A 22,215-nucleotide genomic window follows, 5' to 3' on the forward strand; every position below is an offset into this window, starting at 1 on the left:
GCTCACACACGCACGCAGCTCACACACGCACGCAGCTCACACACGCACGCAGCTCACACACGCACGCAGCTCACACACACACGCAGCTCACACACACACGCAGCTCACACACACACGCAGCTCACACACACAGCTCACACACACGCACAGCCCCACTGTATAATGACATACCAATAAAGCCCCACTGTATGACACACATGTACAGCCCCACTGCATGACACACACACACACGCACAGCCCCACTGTATAATGACACACACGCACAGCCCCACTGTATAATGACACACACACGCACAGCCCCACGGTATAATGACACGCACACAGCCCCACTGTATAATGACACGCACACAGCCCCACTGTATAATGACAGGCACACGCACAGCCCCACTGTATAATGACAGGCACACGCACAACCCCACTGTATAATGACACGCACACGCACAACCCCACTGTATAATGACACGCACACAGCCCCACTGTATAATGACAGGCACACGCACAGCCCCACTGTATAATGACAGGCACACGCACAACCCCACTGTATAATGACACGCACACGCACAACCCCACTGTATAATGACACGCACACGCACGGCCCCACTGTATAATGATGGGCACATGCAGCTCACACGCACATGCAGCTCACACGCACACGCAGCTCACGCACACGCAGCTCACACGCACACACAGCTCACACACAGACGCAGCTCACACACAGACAGCTCACACACACGCAGCTCACACACACACAGCTCACACACACACGCAGCTCACACACACACGCACAGCCCCACTGTATAATGACACACCCACACAGCCCCACTGTATAATGACACGCACAGCCCCACTGTATAATGACACGCACACACACACAGCCCCACTGTATAATGACACGCACAACCCCACTGTATAATGACACGCACACGCACGGCCCCACTGTATAATGACAGGCACACGCAGCTCACGCGCACGCAGCTCACGCGCACGCAGCTCACACGCACGCAGTTCGCACGCACACAGCTCACACACATGCAGCTCACACACACACACGCACGCAGCTCACAAACACACGCATGCAGCTCACACACACACGCACGCAGCTCACACACACACTCTCCTCACACACACACACACTCTCCTCATACACACACACTCTCCTCATACACACACTCTCCTCATACACACATACACACTCTCCTCATACACACACACACACACACTCTCCTCATACACACATACACACTCTCCTCATACACACACACACGCACTCTCCTCATACACACACTCTCCTCATACACACACACACACACACACTCTCCTCATACACACATCACACACTCTCCTCTGTGGTGCAGGGGCGGCTGATGTCCATGTGCAGCTCTTCAGTTTCTCCTGCTCAGAGCTCTGCACTGTCCCGGCACTTCCCCCGTCTCTCCTTCTCTGCCGGGATGGCAGATGAGAGCAGGAGAAGCTGAAGCTCCGTGCACACACAGGCCGGTATGCTGACCTTTCATCTTGGCTGCTGGCTCTCTCCCTCAGAGACAGTGGCAGTGACGCTTAGGAGCTTGCTCATCGCATACCCCTGCAGCCTGCATGTCAGGGCTGCTAGCGGGATGACACCACCGCGCACTACAGGTGCGCTATGTATTAGTCACTGCCAGTCCTCCAGCAGCCCTGTGCAGCTGCTTAGACACCGGCCCGGGGGGCATATGCATTTCTGCCACCCGGCCCAGCCCGCGCCTGCCTGTGAATTAAGTCGTATAATATGGGGTGCACAGGTTATGTTGGGGAGAATAGATGTTTTAAGGGGAGATAAGGCATTCTTACAGACCGAGCCAAGCATCCCATGTGTATGGGGGAGTCGGGACCGATATCCTGTATATGGCCATCTTATGGGGTCATTAGAAAGACATTAGAGTACACTGAGCAGCACAGCTGAGCCGGAGCCACTGATCATTGGTCTGTACTATGAGGAATGTAAACGGCATCATGTATGTTGCTGACGGGTTCGCAGTAGAGTATTGATATCCCTTGCAGCCGTATTATCCTCACATTCCTCTGGGCTCATGCAGAATTCTGTGAAACATGGTCCGGGCACGGGACACAATGCACGGACTGTCCACGGGTCTCCCAACCCAAGCCTAGACATCCTCCCAGGGTGGGAGACCTGCGGACAGTCCGTGATCGGTCCGACGTCTGCATGAGCCCCAAAAAAGAGTAATTCTGCTAACAAGGATATACACTGCTCAAAAAAATAAAGGGAACACAAACAACAGAATATAACTCCAAGTAAATCAAACTTCTGTGAAATCAAACTGTCCACTTAGGAAGCAACACTGACTAACAATCAATTTCACATGCTGTTGTGCAAATGGAATAGACAACAGATGGAAATTATTGGCAATTATCAAGACACACTCAATAAAGGAGTGGTTCTGCAGGTGGGGATCACAGACCACATCTCAGTACCAATGCTTTCTGGCTGATGTTTTGGTCACTTTTGAATGTTGGTTGTGCTTTCACACTCATGATAGCATGAGACGGACTCTACAACCCACACAAGTGGCTCAGGTAGTGCAGCTCATCCAGGATGGCACATCAATACGAGCTATGGCAAGAAGGTTTGCTGTGTCTGTCAGTGTAGTGTCCAGAGGCTGGAGGCGCTACCAGGAGACAGGCCAGCACACCAAGAGATGTGGAGGGGGACATAGGAGGGCAACAACCCAGCAGCAGGACCGCTACCTCAGCCTTCGTGCAAGGAGGAACAGGAGGAACACTGCCAGAGCCCTGCAAAATGACCTCCAGCAGGCCACAAATGTCCATGTGTCTGCACAAACGGTTTCTAAACCGACTCCATGAGGATGATCTGAGTGCCCGGCAATCCACAGATGGGGGTTGTGCTCACAGCCCAACACCGTGCAGGACGCTTGACATTTGCCACAGAACACCAGGATTGGCAAATTCGCCACTGGCGCCCTGTGCTCTTCACAGATGAAAGCAGGTTCACACTGAGCACATGTTACAGTGTGGAGACGCCTTGGAGAGCGATCTGCTGCCTGCAACATCCTTCAGCATGACCGATTTGGCAGTGGGTCAGTAATGGTGTGGGGTGGCATTTCTTTGGAGGGCCGCACAGCCCTCCATGTGCTCGCCAGAGGTAGCCTGACTGCCATTAGGTACCGAGATGAGATCCTCAGACCCCTTGTGAGACCATATGCTGGTGCGGTTGGCTTTGGGTTCCTCCTAATGCAGGACAATGCCAGACCTCATGTGGCTGGAGTGTCATCAGGTCCTGCAAGATGAAGGCATTGAAGCTATGGACTGGCCCGCCCGCTCCCCAGACCTGAATCTGAATGAGCAAATCTGGGACATCATGTCTCACACCATCCACCAACGTCACGTTGCACCACAGACTGTCCAGGAGTTGGCGGATGCTTTAGTCCAGGTCTGGGAGGAGATCCCTCAGGAGACCATCCGCCGCCTCTTCAGGAGCATGCCCAGGCATTGTATGGAGATCATACAGGCACGTGGAGGCCACACACACTACTGAGCATCGTTTACTTGTCTTGAGGCATTTACACTAAAGTTGGATCAGCCTGTAACTTCATTTTGCACTTTGATTTTGAGCATCATTCCAATTCCAGACCTCCGTGGGATATTAGTTGTGATTTACGTTGATTGTTTTTATGGTTTATTGTTCTCAACACATTTCACTATGTAATGAATAAAGATTTACAACTGGAATATTTCATTCAGTGATATCTAGGATGTGTGATTTTAGTGAACCCTTGATTTTTTGAGCAGTGTATATAAAAAGCCAGGAAGGAAGGAGAGCTGCTCCCTCTGGAGGAGAGTCATTTATGGCATTGGCCACTATCAGCTCTATTACATTATCGGGGAACAGGTTTAGTATTTTGCAGGTAAAGTGGGGGCGAAATGTAATCTATTAGCAGCCAGACAGAAGCAGAGCAGACTCACACATACGACATATAAAACAGGGGACACACAGCAGACACACGAGCGGAAGAACGCACACAGAACTTACATATACTTACATGGTGGGAAGCGCCAGGTGTACATTAATAGGCAAACATACGTAGTAACATACACACAGTAAAGGAAGCCTTATATACAGTCACTGGGAGACCCCATATACCGCCCGGTGTACGCAGATGATATATGTCCTCCACTCACCTATGAGCACTTCCCACTTGCCGCTGGCCTGTGATACCTCATATGCACAGCGCATTTCGCTGAGACCCACTCCTCCCAGGATGAAGATGATCAGACGAGGGCCGGCGCGGTACTCCCCCGGGGCCTTGTTCTTGTGCCAGTGTCCATAGCGGGCACTGCGAAGAGAACATTCATATATTGTGTCTTTATCTTCCATTATGAGATATTGTTTCCATTGCTCATAGCTAAGACCGGCACCCACCTTACAGCCGTTGTACTAAAAGAGGCAGAGGAGCGGGTGGAGATGTACGGGTAATGCTTGGTGTCCAGCTTGTCATCAATCGTGTCCTGGGTTAGCCGCATTTTGGAAATTAGAAAAATAAGGATAAAAAAAAATAACCAAAAATAATGTAATTCTTCTATTTTGCAATTGCTGATGGCAGCAGGTCCGACACTGGGAATCAGCAGCTATAGAGTGAGCTGGTCACGTTAGGGCTACGGCTATCCCCCACTAGCGGGCGCGGCATTGCTTCCTGCTTGTATTGGGGGGTGCGTAATCATTTTGTATGAGCTGCACACATAGCAGAAAATGGCACCAATTGAACGGATCGTGACTATGTTAGAGCTGAGATTTCTATTTCCATTCTTCAATCAAAGCTCCTTCATGGACACCAAGAGCCTCAGGGCACCATATAAATGATGGGGAAGATGGCCGTCTCTGCGCCCGTCCACTCACCTCCATGATGTCTTTCACAACCGGTGTCCATCTGGACAGCTGATAGGTCTGCTCACTGATCCTCTCCTTGCGGTCTGGTTTACTCCTGCGACGAAGTGTCGACTAAAGATCAAAGAAGTTGTTAATATTTGCCAAAGTGTCATTCAAGAAGATACTTAGAATTTCCCAAACCAAATACCTCCTCAGATTTTCCTCTGCCTCCAATTCTTCATTGCTGAATTGTCCAACTAATTACACCAGATAAACTAATCTATTGTAATAAAGGTGTCCGGAATATTAACCAGAAAAGTCTTATTACAATGTACAAATATATGAGGGGACGGCACAGAGATCTGTGGAATGGTCTTTTTACACCTAGGCTTGCGACTGGGACAAGGGGGCATCCTCTACGTGTAGAGGAAAGAAGTTTAATCATCATCATCACGGATGCAGATTCTTTACTGTACAAGCAGTGAGACTATGGATTCTTTGCAGTACAAGCAGTGACACTGGATTCTTTACTGTACGAGTAGTGAGACTATGGATCCATTACTGTACGAGCAGTGAGACTATGGATTCTTTACTGTACGAGAAGTGACACTATGGATTCTTTACTGTACTAGCAGTGAGACTATGGATTCTTTACTGTACAAGCAGTGAGACTATAGATTCTTTACTGTACAAGTAGTGAGAATATGGATTCTTTACAGTACAAGCAGTGAGACTATGGATTCTTTACTGTATGAGCAGTGAGACTATGGATTCTTTACAGTAAAAGTAGTGAGAATATGGATTCTTTACAGTACAAGCAGTGAGACTATGGATTCTTTACTGTATGAGCAGGGAGACTATGGATTCTTTACTGTACGGGCAGTGAGACTATGGATTCTTTACTCTGAAAGCAGTGAAACTGTAGTTTCTTTAGAATAAGCAGCAAGAATGTGGATTATTTTCTGTATGAGTAGTGAGACTATGGAATCTTTACAGTACAAGCAGTGAGACTGTGGATTTTTTACTGTAAGAGCAGTAAGACTATGGATTCTTTACTGTACGAGCAGTGAGACTATGAAATCTTTACTGTACTAGCAGTGAGACTATGGATTCTTTACAGTACAAGCAGTGGAACTATGGATTATTTACTCTGAAAGCAGTGAAACTGTGGATTCTTTAGAATAAACAGCAAGAATGTGGATTCTTTTCTGTATGAGTAGTGAGACTATGGAATCTTTACAGTACAAGCAGTGAGACTGTGGATTATTTCTGTGCAAGCAGTGAGACTATGGATTCTTTACTGTATGAGCAGTGAGACTATGGATTTTTTACTGCACCATCAGTAAGACTATGGATTCTTTACTATACGAGCAGTGAGACTATGGAGTCTTTACTGTAAAAGCAGTGCGACTATGGATTCTTTACCATACGAGCAGTGAGACTATGGATTCTTTACTATAAAAGCAGTGAGACTATGGATTCTTTACAGTACAAGCAGTGAGACTATGGATTCTTTACTGTACTAGCAGTGAGACTATGGATTCTTTGCAGTACAAGCAGTGAGACTATGGATTATTTACTGTACTAGCAGTGAGACTATGGATTCTTTACAGTACAAGCAGTGAGACTATGGATTCTTTACTCTGAAAGCAGTGAAACTGGATTCTTTAGAATGAGCAGCAAGAATGAGGATTCTTTCTGTATGAGTAGTGAGACCATAGAATCTTTACAGTACAAGCAGTGAGACTGTGGATTCTTTACTGTGCAAGCAGTGAGAGTATGGATTCTTTACTATACGAGCATTGAGACTATGGATTCTTTACTGTACGAGCAGTAAGACTATGGATTCTTTACTGCACGAGCAGTGAGGCTATGGAGTCTTTACTGTAAAAGCAGTGAGAATATGGATTCTTTATCATCTGAGCAGTAAGACTATAAATTCTTTAGTGTACGAGCAGTGAAACTATGAAATCTTTACTGTATGAGCAGTAAGACTATGGATTCTTTACAGTATGAGCAGTGAGACTATGGAGTTTTTACTGTAAAAGCAGTGAGACTATGGATTCTTTATCATCTGAGCAGTAAGACTATAAATTCTTTAGTGTACGAGCAGTGAGACTATAAAATCTTTACTGTACGAGCAGTCAGACTATGGATTATATAGAGTACGAGCAGTGAGACTATGGATTCTTTACTGTATGAGGAGTAAGACTATGGATTCTTTACTGTACGAGCAGTGAGACTATGGATTTTTTACTGTACGAGGAGTGAGACTATGGATTCTTTACAGTACAAGCAGTGAGACTATGGATTCTTTACAGTACAAGCAGTGAGACTATGGATTATTTACTTTGAAAGCAGTGAAACAGTGGATTCTTTAGAATGAGCAGCAAGACTGTGGATTCTTTTGTGTATGAGTAGTGAGAATATGGAATCTTCACAGTACAAGCAGGGAGACTGTGGATTCTTTACTGTGCGAGCAGTGAGACTATGGATTCTATGGATTCTTTACTGCACCAGCAGTGAGACTATGGATTCTTTACTATACAAGCAGTAAGACTATCGATTCTTTACAGTACAAGCAGTGAGATTATGGAGTCTTTACTAGACGAGCAGTGAGACTATGGATTCTTTACTGTACGAGTAGTGCGACTATGGATTCTTTACTGTACGAGCAGTGAGACTATGGATTCTTTACTGTACTAGCAGTGAGACTATGGAGTCTTTACTGTAAAAGCAGTAAGATCATGGAACTTGCTGCCACATGATGCTGTAACGGTTGACTCACTAAACAAGGAGGGCCTAGATGCCTTTCTTGATACATATAAGATTACAGGTTATGAATAATAGATTCTTTCATGGGACGTTGATCCAGGGAACTAGTCTGAGTGCCGTATGTGGAGCTGGGAAGGAATTTTTCTCCTAGTATGGGCAGTCAGCATCTGTTTCATGGGGTTTTGCATTCCTAGGTTATGGGTTGAACTTGATGGAGTTATGTCAACCTTCAACCTTAAAAACTATGACACTACATGTCTGTCACATGATTCCGGTTCTTCCGTTATGTTAGTGGCAGTGCCCGTTAGTCCTCTGTACCCTCCCAGCCGTTACCGCTGAGAAGTACACATACGTCAGTGATGATGGGAACACCCAAATGCCCCATGTTGGTGATGATCTCGCTATCTTCTGGAGGGATCTGTGCATGCTGGATCAGCTTGTTCAGATTTTCCTCAGTGATCCCTGAATTAAACATGACAACAAAAGGTTACAGGGTCTCCATGTAGTCATTCTCTCATTTATGGGCTTCATACAACATGGTGGTCTCACTACTGAGTAGGGTAAGAAGGCTCGCACTTACCATTCTTAAGGAAGATGTACAGAAGAATGATGCGGATCTTATCATATGTAGTGACATTTCCATCCAGCAGAATAGGAACGATGGCCCTCATTGGATCCTTAATCTTTTCCCCCTCTGCATCTGTACCCATCGCAAGGTCCTAAGGAAAGATGGCATGGCAAATTAAAGGTTTAAAAGTCTCCTCACCTTGGCATGTCACTCTCGGCAAGGAGAAACGTTATCCCTTGGATCCTTTACTGTGAGTCAAAGGATTAACATACCTCGCAATTTTTACATGTGACTTATGGCAGAAAAAAATCATGTAGGTATTGCAGTTTGTTAAAGGGGTTATTACCATTTTCATACATGGGTATTGTCGGACAGAGCTTCTAAATACAAGCAATTCTGCAATTTACTGCTTATTAAAATTTTCAGCCGTTCTTGAGATATTAACACTTTTCTTTTCTTTACAGCTCGTTGCCTTGGAGACCGACCGTCGCGGCTCGACAGCAGAACATGCACAGTGCTTACAAGCTCTTTTCTATTGATCTTGTGAGCACTGTCTTGAATCTGGGCCAGGATCACATTGTTTTGAAGCTGGGCCAGGAACACTGGAGTGCGTTGTTGCCTCCTAACCTCGGCTAGCTTCATTGCCATGCTTACAAGCTAGACAGCAGCGGCGGTCGGTCTCTTAGGCAACGAGTTGTATACAAAACAAAAAATCTTAATATCTCAAGAACACCTGCAAATTTTAATATGCAGTAAATTGCAAAAGTGCTTATTTTTACAAGCCCTATCCAAAAATATCCACACTTTAAATGACAATAACCCCTCCACTGGAGAAATTCATCATGTGTTATGTATGTGAGACATTGGTATTTCTCACCTGTTCCACACGGCAAAGTTTATCCACAGTTCCCTGATAGTGCTTCATGCAGTCCTCCGCTAGATGAAGGTGAGTGGAGTACTGTGAAGAGATGAATGGGTTAACTATGGCATAAGGATCTGTATACGGGCAGACCGTACAGTGCGGATACAGAGTATATATGTACCCACTGTATCTGGGATGAACAACGTCTAGAGAGTATCCTGGCCCAGGACAAGTGGCTATGATAGAAGCACTGGCTGGAAATGAGTGGGCTCAGCAAGTAGTCGTGCAAAATAACATATGAGGGTGGAATTTAGTAAAGGCTGGGCAAACATTTCGGTGGAGGAAATTCGCAAATTTTGCTTTCTGAAAAGCAATTTTTGGAGCTCTGGAATGGAAAGAGCAAAGTATGAGGTCAGCTCACTTGCGAAGTTGGGCACCATTCTCAAGATTAGGATCCCAGTGTCCCCTAACTGTAGTTTGTTAAAAAAAAATACCCTTACTCACCCTCCCCAGGTCCAACACACAGTCCCTGCCTCTGCTCCCAGTGTCTGTTATAGTTTGCAGCACTGACCGACAATGCTGCAGCCAATAATTTATCTCACTGACTGGCTGCAGCGTGGTTGACATGATGTCAGAGCTGCAGACAATAACAGACCCTGGGAGTGGTGGCAGAGACTCAATACTGGACCAGGGAAGGGTGAGTAAGGCATGGCTTTTTTTTGTTGTTTTTTTTGTTTTTTTACAAAGTTCTCCCGGGAACAGGGATGTTCTGAAGCTAAAAAAAATACCTTTAAACTATATCCTATCGATATAGCACAAATGTCCCAGATGGAGCAGATTTAATAAATATATGGAGCATAATTTATAATAAATGAGGCACATCTTACTCCAACACATCTTATAGATTATGACTGGAGTATGACACGCCGGCCTTAGTCAATTCCTCCCATACTTTCTATGTATGTCGATGGCTATGAACACTCACCTTGCTCAGCTCCTTCTGATACTGGGGCATCTTCTTCAGCATTTGGGAGAGATCTCTCATGGTGGTCTGGGGAAAGCAGAATCATATCCATTACTTGGCACTACCGTCCGGTGAAGCCCCCCATCTACAGGAATCAGAGACCACTGACCTTGTCGCCCGTGTTCATCCGCTTACTGGATGAGAAATCCTTTAGAGACCGCGTCACTTCTCTAGATAGGGGACAAGAGCAATATCTCATCATTTAATGAGTCTTTTTATCTTTTAATTTCAATTAAGTTTTATTTAAACAGTTTAAACTTAATACATTGTTTTGGCAAAGGAAGTGAAATGTATGTTATTCCCTCGCAGGGGAATTTAAATAAATCAATAACAATAACAGTGTAATTATCATAAAGGGGGACCAAAGACAAAGGGAATGTAAACAAGGGGAAGAAGACAGACAGGAATTCCATAGCATATTATTATGATGACTTATCCTTAAGAGATATATTAATCCAGACATACCATATTATATATATATATATATATATATATATATATATATATATATATATATATATATATATATATAGTAAAAAATAAAAAGGGGGGGTGGATTAAGGAGAGGGGCGCAGCGCTCGGTCTGATTAAATATTTGGCTCCAGTTCCATCCAATCCATACAAGGACTCCAAAGTTGGAAGAATAGATCCCAGGTGTCACCTCTGGTTGCTCCAATACGTTCAGATTGCATAATATTATTCATTCTTTCTTTAACAACTGATATAGATAGCGGGGATGATTTCCATTTGCTGCTATATGTATTTTAGTAGCCATAAAAAGGAAATTTGCTAATTTATTCATGTTCTTATTGAGTGCGGGGTGTTTTGCTCCCAGCAAAAAGATTGCCGGATCCAGATGAATTGTTTGACCAGACATTTGATCAACTAGGGATTTTACCCTTTGCCAAAGGTCTGTCATGAAAGGGCACGTCCACCAAATATGCATTATATCTCCTCGTTGGTTACAGCCTCGAAAGCATAAATCGGAAACTTGTAGATATATATTATGGAGCTTAGATGGAACAAAATATGTCCTATGAAGAACCTTTAGTGAGGTTTCTGCCAGGGATGATGGTGACTTCCTTTAGATAATGTATCTTCTATAGACATTTCAAATCCTATATCCCTTTCCCAGTTTATCATGTAATTCAGTTTTTTCTCGTCATGTGGAGGATTAATAATTGAATATATCAAAGAAATTGTTCCTCTTCCCATGGGGTCATTGATACATTTCTGTTCGAAACTAGAAATAGTAAGAGGATTGTTATTTGAAATAAGATTCTTAGCAAAATGGAAAATTTGGTTCAATCGAAAAAATTCCCTTACTGGGGGCTCATATTTCCGAATAAACTCCTGTTTATCCAATAATATATTAAATGGTGAGCATACATTTTTTAATGTAAAAAATCCCTTTAAGGCTACATTCACATTTGCGTTGTTGGGCGTGGCGTTGGCGACGGATACCTACGCATGCGTCATGCGCCCCTATCTTTAACATGGGGGGCACATGGACATGCGCCGGTATGCGTTGTCATGCGTTGTATGACGCATGCGTTTTTTTGGCGCACCAGACAGGGCATGGACGACGCTACAGGTTGCAGTTTTGATGCGTCACATTTCCGAAGAAAAACGCATGCAACGCACCTGCGTCGTAAATGCGGCAAAAAACACATTAGTGTCTATGAAAAACGCATAGGGCGCAGGTGCCTGCGTTGAAACGCGTCTTTTGACTTAATGTACCGTATATACTCGAGTATAAGCCGACCCGAGTATAAGCCGACCCCCCCTAATTTTGCCACAAAAAACTGGGAAAACGTAATGACTCGAGTATAAGCCTAGGGTGGAAAATGCAGCAGCTACCAGTGAATTTCAAAAATAAAAATAGATGCTCCATACGTTCATTATTGCCCCATAGATGCTCCATATAAAGCTGTGCCATATATAATGCTCTGCATCGTTCATTATTGCCCCATAGATGCTCCATAGAAAGCTGTGCCATATATAATGCTCTGCACTGTTCATTATGGCCCCATAGATGCTCCATATAAAGCTGTGCCATATATAATGCTCCATACCGTTGATTATTGCCCCATAGATGCTCCATATAAAGCTGTGCCATATATAATGCTCTGCATCGTTCATTATGGCCCCATAGATGCTCCATAGAAAGCTGTGCCATATATAATGCTCTGTACCGTTCATTATTGCCCCATAGATGCTCCACATAAAGCTGTGCCATATATAATGCTCTGCACCATTCATGGCTCCATAGATGCTCCATATAAAGCTGTGCCATATATAATGCTCTGCACCGTTCATTATGGCCCCATAGATGCTCCTTCTAAAGCTGTGCCATATATAATGCTCTGCACCTTTCATGGCTCCATAGATGCTCCTTATAAAGCTGTGCCATATATGCTCTGCACCGTTCATTATGGCCCCATAGATACTCCATATAAAGATGTGCAATATATAATGCTCTGCATCGTTGATTATGGCCCCATTGATGCTCCATATAAAGCTGTGCCATATAGAATGCTCTGCACCGTTCATTATGGCCCCATAGATGCTCCTTATAAATCTGTGCCCCATATAGAATGCTTTGCACCGTTCATTATGGCCCCATAGATGCTCCACATAAAGCTGTGCCATATATAATGCCCTGTACCGTTGATTATTGCCCCATAGATGCTCCTTATAAAGCTGTGCCCCATATATAATGCTCTGCACCGTTCATTATGGTCCCATAGATGCTCCATATAAAGCTGTGCCATATATAATGCCCTGCACTGTTCATTATGGCCTCATAGATGCTCCTTATAAAGCTGTGCCATATATAATGCTGCTGGTGCTGCAATAAAAAAAAATCACATACTCACCTCTTTTCGCTCAGGACGCCGGCACTTTCAATATTTACCTGCTCCTCGTGCGGCTCCGTCTCCAGCACTGACGCTCAGCAGAGGGCGCGCACTGACTACGTCACCGCGCCCTCTAACCTGAGCGTCACTGCCAGAGGACGCTGGAGACGGAGCCACACCGGAACGAGGAGCAGGTAAATATCGTGCAGCGCTCCCCTCCCCGTATACCTACCTGCTCCTGGCGCGGTCCCTGCAGTCCCGGCTTCTCCTGGCGCTGCATCTTCTTGCTGTATTGAGCGGTCACAGTTACTGCTCATTACAGCAATGAATATGTGGCTCCATCTCTATGGGGGTACCATGTGACCGCTCAATACAGGAAAAAGATGCAGCGATGGAAGAAGCAGGGACTGCAGGGACCGCGTCAGAGCAGGTAAGTATAACTAGACAGCCCCCGCCCCCCCTCCCCTGCCGACCCCCGGGTATGACTCGAGTATAAGCCGAGAGGGGGACTTTCAGCCCAAAAAAATGGGCTGAAAATCTCGGCTTATACTCGAGTATATACGGTATTTTTGGGGGGCATTTTCTTCAATTGTATAGGACAATGCATGCGTCAAAAAACGCTGCGTTGTGTATGCGTTTGACATGCGTTGTGCGTTGCATCGCCGACGCTGCGCCCAACAACGCAAATGTGAACGTAGCCTAAGATCCAGATAGAAAATAGGGGTGGATCTAAACCAGGAGCAAACATTGGATTATGGAAGAGATTGCTCATAGGGGGAGGAGTTGACTGAAGTCCAAACTTAAATCTAGCCTTTCTCCAAAGGAGCAAAGAGTGGGCTGTAAAAGGTGCTATGCTATTAATGCCTTTTGGAATTTTTCCCATTGTCCACAGTAGACCTGGTAATAAAAATGGTTTAATAAAGGACGACTCTAGTATTACCCATCTCGGTTTATTGGCATATGAACAAGTACTTGTTACCTGAGCTATTTGCACAGACCTATAATACAGGGCAAAATTTGGTAGTGAGACACCTCCTAGTTTTCTATGGAAAAACACAGTTCTTCGCAAAATTCTAGGCTTTTTTTTCTGCCAAATATAGTCAAATACTAAATTATGTATCTTAGTAAATGTTATAGCTGGTATAGCTATTGGTAGGGAAAGGAAAAGATATAGGAAACGAGATAGAGAGACCATTTTAATTGAGTGGATTCTTCCTAGCCATGATAAATTAGTCAATGACCACTTGGTAAGATCAGTGGGGTGTAATTCCACTTAAAAAGAGTAGACTTATTTGATGTTAGAGTAATACTTAACCCTTGTCAGGCTGCATAATTTTACAACCTTAACAGGCTGCATAGGTACAATTGTACCTTCACATATACCTCCACTGTGGGAAGACTTTACTTGGTTTCAGAAACTAAAGTTCATTCAGCTACAAAAGTTCATTCAGCTACAAATGTTATGCTGATATCTATTGTTCAGTGTTGTTACTGGTCACTTATGTTGCTGTCAATTAAGTTAATTCAAACTGGGAGTGGCTTCTACTTGTCTTCCTGCCTCCCTCCTCTCATTAGCCATTTTGCTGTTCATCTCATTGCTGTGAGCACACATTTCTAGGCTTGTGAAGTCTTCAATTTCTTGGAAACGAAGGTAGGAAAGTCTCACAGCATCTAACAGCCAGTTATACCTTTATTCTCATTATGTGGGGACAGAACAGTCAAATTGTCTTTCAGCCTGGACTTGGCTTACATATATTTTGTATGAAACTTATCACTATAGGTATAATTTTTATACGAAAAATGGATAATAATTAGTATCTACATATTGTTTTACGATGTTTTATTTATATTCAGCACAAAATACGAAGCCAAAATTCATCTAGCAAGTCATCATGAGTGATAGTAATGCTGGATCTAGTTTCCGCCATAATCCAAGAAAACGTGTTTGCAGGTTAGTATAATTTTGTGAAAAGCCAATAATGTAGTATTTCGGAAAATTATTTATTTTACATTTTTTCATATTTACAGATTTACGTCTGACGAAATAATGCGAATGCTAGAAGAATCTGATTCTGAGCATGAGGATGAACCATATGTTCCATCTGATGATGAAAACTATGTACCACAAGTGGATGTTACTGAAGAAGATTCAGACATTGAACAAGAAATGGTCATAGAGCATGAAAATGAATACGAATCAGACGAAAGTGTTGAGGATGATTCTGTGCCTCAAAGTGCAGGCGACATTTGGACTGCTAAGGATGAAACTCAATGGTGCAGTAATCCACTGCCAAATGCACAAACAAAATCTCGTAATGTCCTACGACAAAGAGGTGGCCCTGCAGCAATCAGCAACCTATATACAGCAAAAGAGCTATTCAAGTCCATCATGACTCCCGAGAGGTGTGACATCATATTACGGGAAACGAATCGAAAGGCCAAGAGAGTTTGTGATGCTTACAACAACGAACTGGTACAACGTTTTCCTGATTCTTCCAAACGGCCACCACAAAAAACATTCAAGCAATTTACTGAAACTGAACTTCATGCATTTTTGGGCATACTGATTGCTGCTGGTGTGCACAGAGCCAACAAAGAGAATCTGGAGGAAATGTGGAATGTTGCTGCTCTGCCTCTTATACGTGCAGCCATGTCTCGTGACCGCTTCAAGATGATACTCAGATTTATCAGGTTTGACAACGAAAATACACGTGCAGAACGTGTGCAAACAGATAAAGCTGCACCAATACGGGACATCTGGACAATGCTGAACAGTAATCTGGAGAGAGCCTACAAGCCATATCATTGTATCACCGTCGACGAGCAATTATTTCCATTTAGAGGTCATACTAAATTTACCCAGTATATACCTTCAAAACCAGCTAAATATGGCATAAAGATTTTCTGGGCTTGTGACTCATCAAATGCCTACCCTTTACAAGGTCAGCTCTACACTGGGAAACCAACTGATGGTCCTCGACAAGTAAACATTGGAGAACGAACAGTATTGGACCTAGTGAGCTCGTATAAAGGCTCTGGAAGAAATGTCACCACCGATAACTTCTTTACAACCATGGAACTAGCTAAGGTATTGAACTCCTGGAACATGACACTAGTTGGTACAGTGAGAAAAAACAAAAGGTTCCTACCTAACAACATGCAGCCTGCCAAAGAAAGGCCTGTATACTCGACAAATTTTGCCTACAATCATGATGCAACAGTCTGTTCATATGTACCAAAGAAGAACAAATCAGTCGTGCTTCTATCATCTATGCACATGACGGGAGAAGTTGAAGAGACACTAGCAGCCAAGCCAGAGATAATAAAATACTACAACATAACAAAAGGTGGCGTTGATGTTATGGATAAAATGTTGGGAGAGTACACTGTGAAACGACGAACATCACGTTGGACTTTGGCATTTTTCTACAATATGATTGATGTCAGTGGGTTAGCATCCTACATCATCTACAGAGAACACAATCCAAGCTTCAGGGCAAAGGATCAACGAAGAAAGTTCCTGAAAGATCTCGCAAATCAGCTGTGTATGATTGCAATTGAAGATCGTAGTACAAACAAAATGATAATGAGAAACCATTTTCTTCGAGGTGCAGTAGAAATGGTGCTTGGACGATGCATTGTGGTAGCATCGCAGCCAGCAGCTGGCCCCAAAATACCTCATGGTAGTCGTGGACCCTCCCCTGTTGTTGGTAGTTGCTATGTCTGCAGAGACCTGAGGCGAAAACAACGCAAGACTAGAAAGTCTTGTGTGGTTTGTGTGAAACCCATTTGCGATGAACACTCTGTAGCAAAGCCAACATGCATTACTTGCAAAGAAAATCAATAAAAAAAAGTTTCTTACATTTTCTTTTATAATGTAAATGAACAGTTTTTTACTTGTTTATAATAGTTAAATAGCATTATCATTAAAAAAAAATTTATGCTTTTTCCCTTGCATTATCTTCATTCAAAATATATGAGGTACATTTGTACCTATGCAGCTTGTTATGGATGCAAAAAGATCTCGACCCCTTATCTCGGAAGCGGGTGGAGATATTTTATTGAAATTTGGCCAATATATTCTGGACCAAAAATGTAGAGATGTCACGAAATTTCAGCCCTCTACGTCTTTTCAAAAAAAAGTTATTGCAATTTTAAAACGGAATAGTTACAATTGTACCTATTCAGCCGGATAAGGGTTAAATATGTAATGTAATTATCCTTTTTTCTAAAAATTGAAGTGAGATATTATATTGTCTTGTGTCTCCTTAGGCGTGTTTATAATGAGAGCTTCTGACTTATCTACATTTATTTCGAGTCCAGAGATAGTTTCAAAATCAAGAAGTAAGGAAAATAAATTAGGAAGAGTGGTATGGGGGTTGGTGATTGTTAGAAGAAGATCATCTGCAAATAGACTGACCTTATATTGGTCTTCTAAATTTGAGGGACCTGTCATATTCGGATTCCTTCTTATGGCTTCTGCAAGCGGTTCCATAGCTAATGCAAAAAGGGTCGGGGACAATGGGCAGCCTTGTCTTGTACCTCGTTGTATTTGGGTGCATTGTTGGGAGTTTTAAATATGCCATCGGGTTGTCGTAGAGAAGGCAAATGCATGAAATAAATTGAGCTGGAAAGCCCAATTTTGTGAGAACAGAAAATAGATAACGCCAGGATAGTGAGTCAAATGCCTTTTCAATATCTAAGATGTGGTGCAAGAGCATCTTTAAATTTTTTATAGTACATTGCTGTAAGGCCATCTGGCCCAGGCGATTTCCCTTTTTTAAGTTTTTAATAGTAAAATTTATCTCTTCCTCAGAGACATCTGAATATAGCTGTTGGGCCATAGATTCCGAGACTTTATGAAGTCCTAGATTTTGGAAAAAAATCATCCATGAGTTTTGGGGGAGGTGGTTGAGGGGCTGAATAAAGGTTTTGGTAATAGTTATGAAATGTGTTATAAATAAAATCTGGATGGGCTGAGACCTTCCCTGTATTATCTTTTATAGCAGAGATAAGATTATGTGATTCTGTCAGTCCCAATTTCCGTGCTAGTATTCTACTTGGTTTATTAAAATGTTTATTAAAAGTAGATTTAGTGCTTTTTCAGTCTTATTGGTAAGGATAGCGTCCAACTGAAATTTAAGGTCTCGGATTTGTATAGTAAGGTAGAGAGTTGTGGTTGTTTGGTTAGCTAGCTTTAGTTTACCAAGTCTATTGTCCAGTTTGGTTTGGTGTTCTGTTCGAGCTTTCTTTCTGTTAGCAGCTAACTTAATCAGGGTACCTGTAATGTATTTTTTATGAGCTAGCCAGATCATACCCGGAGAGGAATCTTCTGTGGTATTAATTTCGAAATATTTCACAAGGTCTTCTCTGATTGTATTCGTGGTTATAGGATCTGCTAGTAAAGATTCATTTATTCTCCATTTAAATAGTCTCGAGGAAATAATATTATAATTAAAGACCGATAGGGTGGCATCATGGTCTGACCAAGATGAATGTACATGACGAGTGTATAATAGCGATGGTAATGAAGTTGCTTTTGTTAATTGGAGATCAATCCTAGAATAAGTTTTGTGTGCAGAAGAGAAATAAGTGTAGCCTCGGTTATTCCCATGCAGCTCCCCCCATATGTCGACTAGATGGTGGGCTTTCATAAGGTGAAGAATCTTTTTTCGTTCTGATTTGGAAATATCAAAGCGCTTTGGGGTAGTACTATCTAAAGTTGTATTAATGAAATTGAAATCACCACACCATATTAAGTGTCGAAAAGAGATCAAGTCAAGTTTGGACAAAATTAGCTTAAAAACTGAAAACTGTAAGGAGGCAGGAAGGTAACAGTTTACTATACAGATGTCTTGGCCTTGTAGAGAGCCTTGTAGTAGAATGAATCTTCCTTCTGTATCGATTATAGAGTTAACAATTTGAAATGGGAAGCCATTTTTAAGTAAAATGGACACTCCTCTTGTCTTACGTGACCATGATGATATATGGAACCGAGAATGATTAGAATCAAAATACTTAGGGCAGGACGTATGTGCAAAATGAGTCTCCTGAAGGCAGATAATGTCAGGATCTTGTTTTTTATAATCCAGGAAGGCTTTTTTTTGTTTGAAAGGAGAATTGAATCCTCCGACATTATGGGATAACATCTTACACATGATGGATAAGATTCGGTTTGTAAAATAGCTCGCCCCTATCTCTGATCCAAAAAGCATGACACCGGAGGTACCAAGAGATAACATCTATGGATATTTCAATCAGGAAAAGACTGCAATTATTTAAAACCTTGTGGAAAAAAACAGAAAAGGGGAGAGAAGAGAAGGGCGGGAAGGAACATACAACATAAAACACAGATATATGAACAAGTGAGCAATTTGCTCAACAAACATAGTGGACTGGAGTCCCATATTAATCGAGTATTCCAGTAAACACTAAGGTCAGGCAACATGTGAAATCCCTGGGAGCCATGCCCCGGCTTATATTGGTTATCTATGATGTACAGGGTCAATAAGAACTATTGTTAAAAATAAAATGCTATTAAGGGTCATCATAGATGAATGTAAGGGATGGATCGCAACAGGTAATAAACATCCGCCTCAAAGTTTTAATTTTTCAGCTATCAATTCCAACGAGCCAGGAATAAAGATAAATCAAATTAATTATCCTCAGGTGACATTCTGGCGTTCTGTGAACTTCCGTCCACTCTCTAGTTGGTCTTGATTTCCGTTGTGGCGGTGGGTGTGTGGCTTCTGGAACCTGGATGCCGGCTTGATCTAAAATACTTTTACCTTCCTCCAAGGAGCGACATGTATCATTTTTTATTTTCAAAGGAAAAAGAGAGGGCAAATGGAAATCCCCACCGGTATTTTATTTGAGCCGCTTGTAAAGCCGTTGTAAGCGGCGCTTTAAGAGACCTTCTTCTAGCAAGTATGGCTGGTGCAATGTCCGCCAATAAATGCACAGAATCTGGTAGGTCAGGTAGTGAGGAAGTTTTTCGTGCTGCAGCTAATATAAGATCTCTAGTTTCTCCATGATGAAACTTAAGTAGCACATCTCTACGTGTATTGTCAGATCTTGGTTTTCCCAAAGCCCTGTGAATCCTGGCAATGTTTTCAAAATCTTCACATTTAAGCTCCAAATCGTTAATACGATCCATATGTTGTTTTATCATTTCTTGATCCTCTCCCAGTGCATCAGTCATTGAGTCCATTTTTTCCTCCAGAGAAGAAGTGCGCTGCATAATATCCTGTATTTGAGAGGTAACATTTTGCATTGCGCCAGCTAATTCTGATCTGAATGTTTCCTGCAGAGTTTTTATTCGTGTCGCTGTAGGTACAATGGAGTCCTCTTGAGGTTTCCCCCCCTCTGTGACAGAGCTCTGTAGGGCACTATGTGAGGAGGCTGCTGTGGTGACGGCGGCCATTTTGGTGCTATTTCCTTCAGTAAGGAGTTCGGCGATGGAGCGGCTTACCTTCTGCGCAGCACCTCCTTTTTTCGGCATCTCGGGTCACGGAGCTCTCTGGTGAGTGAGGAGTTCTCCGATATAAGTAATTGGGAATATTTTTAGCTCCACATGGAACGGAGCTCAGTGCCGCGCGTCAGCCGACATCAAGCCCCGCGCATGCGCCCCGTCTTTTTATCTTTTGATAGTGATGGAAAGGAAAATACTTACTGAGACACCTCGGCAATGTGCTTATGACGCAGGCCCACCCAGAGATCATCGTCTTCGTCTAGCAGGACCTCCTTGACACGCTGCTCACCGATACCACTGGTCTCGTACCTGTGGAAAGAACAGGGTTTGGGACCTAATAGCGGGTATATAATACATGTGCCGGTATATAATGTGTATGTATAGGGTACATTGTGATCTCAGATCCCGGCTGAGAAAAGCGGCGTAAATTATACACAAAAGGAGCCGGTTACAGATCAGTGCTAACATATTATAGATAAAAAGCAAAGAGCTTCTGCAGCGGCTGCAGCTACGAAGCATGAAATTAAAAACGACCTGGTTTATTAAAAGGTAAAGCGTCCTTTATATCAATCAATGTTGCATTGTATTGTATTAAAAATGAGGTTCTGCAGCAGCTTTGGTTCACCATGCTCCTTGCTCTGAGTGATAAACAGTGTAAGTCACCGAGACGTTCTCTGAGCTTTATAAAAGATATCAGTTTTTGCAATCACTGACATAAAGGGGTGTTCCCATCTGTGTTAATAAGGCAAATGGCTAGAAAATGCCACTGCCCACTTCACGCTGGGTCTGACCACCGGGCCCCCCAGCGATCCTAAGAATTTATGGGTCTCAGCGCTGTGTCCCATGCTCAGTTTTGCCTCTGCACAGGGGTGTTCCCATTTTTTTATGAGCATCGCTGCGAAAGAAAGGGGACGCAATGCTGAGGCACCTTCATTCTCAGGATCATTAGGGGTCCCACAGTGGTCATTAGGTGATCATATAGTCCAGTGATATAATATCACGTACTGAGATGAGAATATCCCTGATAGGTTGCTTAGATTAATGTCAGCTGAGCCTATTAATGTGATTGGGGGTTTCATGACTTTTCCCCGATAGCAGATATCGAGGGAAAGAAAGATTAGGCATGTTGGATTTAAACTTGCCTGATCCTTTTGGTCTCAGGAGATAAGTTGGCGCTGTAGGTGTCCGGCTGCAGCTGACTCCCCTCTCCCCATTAGAGCACAGGCATGCTCAGCTGGGCTGAGAGAACTGCTGGATGTGGAGGTGGGGAGGAATAGTAGTGATACACAGGCTTGCAATCCTGACTTAGGCCGGTGTCGGACACCATCAGAGCTACATCTACTAGTGAGAACCATTGGTTCTACAGGTCTGACATTTACAACCTCTACCTGGAGCAGCGGAGGGCCCGCTGACAGCCTCATACACACCTGGCTGTTGAGTTCGGGTTAGGAGCCTTGAGGCGGGGGCAGACATGCAGCTCATTCTCGGACTGTGAATGCCAGCCCTGAAGAACCAGCCTAAGGCCGGGGTCACACTAGACCGTAATACGGACGAGTGCAATGCGATAAAAAATCGCATAGCACTCGTCCCAATGTTAATCTATGGGGCAGCTCCCATCATCCGATATTTTCTCGGCCGTATTCAGGATCCGAGTGAAATCGCAGCATGCTGTGATTGTCAGCGTTTCTCGGCCGAGAATCGCCAATGAAAGTCTATGGGGGTGAGAAAAAATAGCACAGCACACAGACCATCAGTGTGACTTGCGAGAAATTCTCAGG

The 22,215-nt window shown here is 43.4% G+C and overlaps 1 protein-coding gene across 2 annotated transcripts in view; it reads right to left on the reverse strand.

The window, feature by feature from the left end:
• STXBP1 (syntaxin binding protein 1) overlaps positions 1–22,215 on the reverse strand; it is a 66,895-nt gene that overhangs the window by 14,538 nt on the left and 30,142 nt on the right. For both annotated transcript variants that reach the window (XM_069748363.1, XM_069748362.1), the window contains exons 10-18: positions 20,639–20,746; positions 10,218–10,278; positions 10,070–10,135; positions 9,100–9,180; positions 8,235–8,373; positions 8,007–8,116; positions 4,910–5,011; positions 4,436–4,521; positions 4,195–4,349 (exon numbers count right to left, since the gene is read on the reverse strand). In XM_069748363.1, coding sequence (XP_069604464.1) covers positions 4,195–4,349; positions 4,436–4,521; positions 4,910–5,011; positions 8,007–8,116; positions 8,235–8,373; positions 9,100–9,180; positions 10,070–10,135; positions 10,218–10,278; positions 20,639–20,746 — 908 coding nt within the window. The remainder of the gene's footprint in view (positions 1–4,194; positions 4,350–4,435; positions 4,522–4,909; positions 5,012–8,006; positions 8,117–8,234; positions 8,374–9,099; positions 9,181–10,069; positions 10,136–10,217; positions 10,279–20,638; positions 20,747–22,215) is intronic.

Source organism: Ranitomeya imitator, chromosome 2, assembly GCF_032444005.1.
Source record: "Ranitomeya imitator isolate aRanImi1 chromosome 2, aRanImi1.pri, whole genome shotgun sequence".
NCBI lineage: Eukaryota > Metazoa > Chordata > Amphibia > Anura > Dendrobatidae > Ranitomeya > Ranitomeya imitator.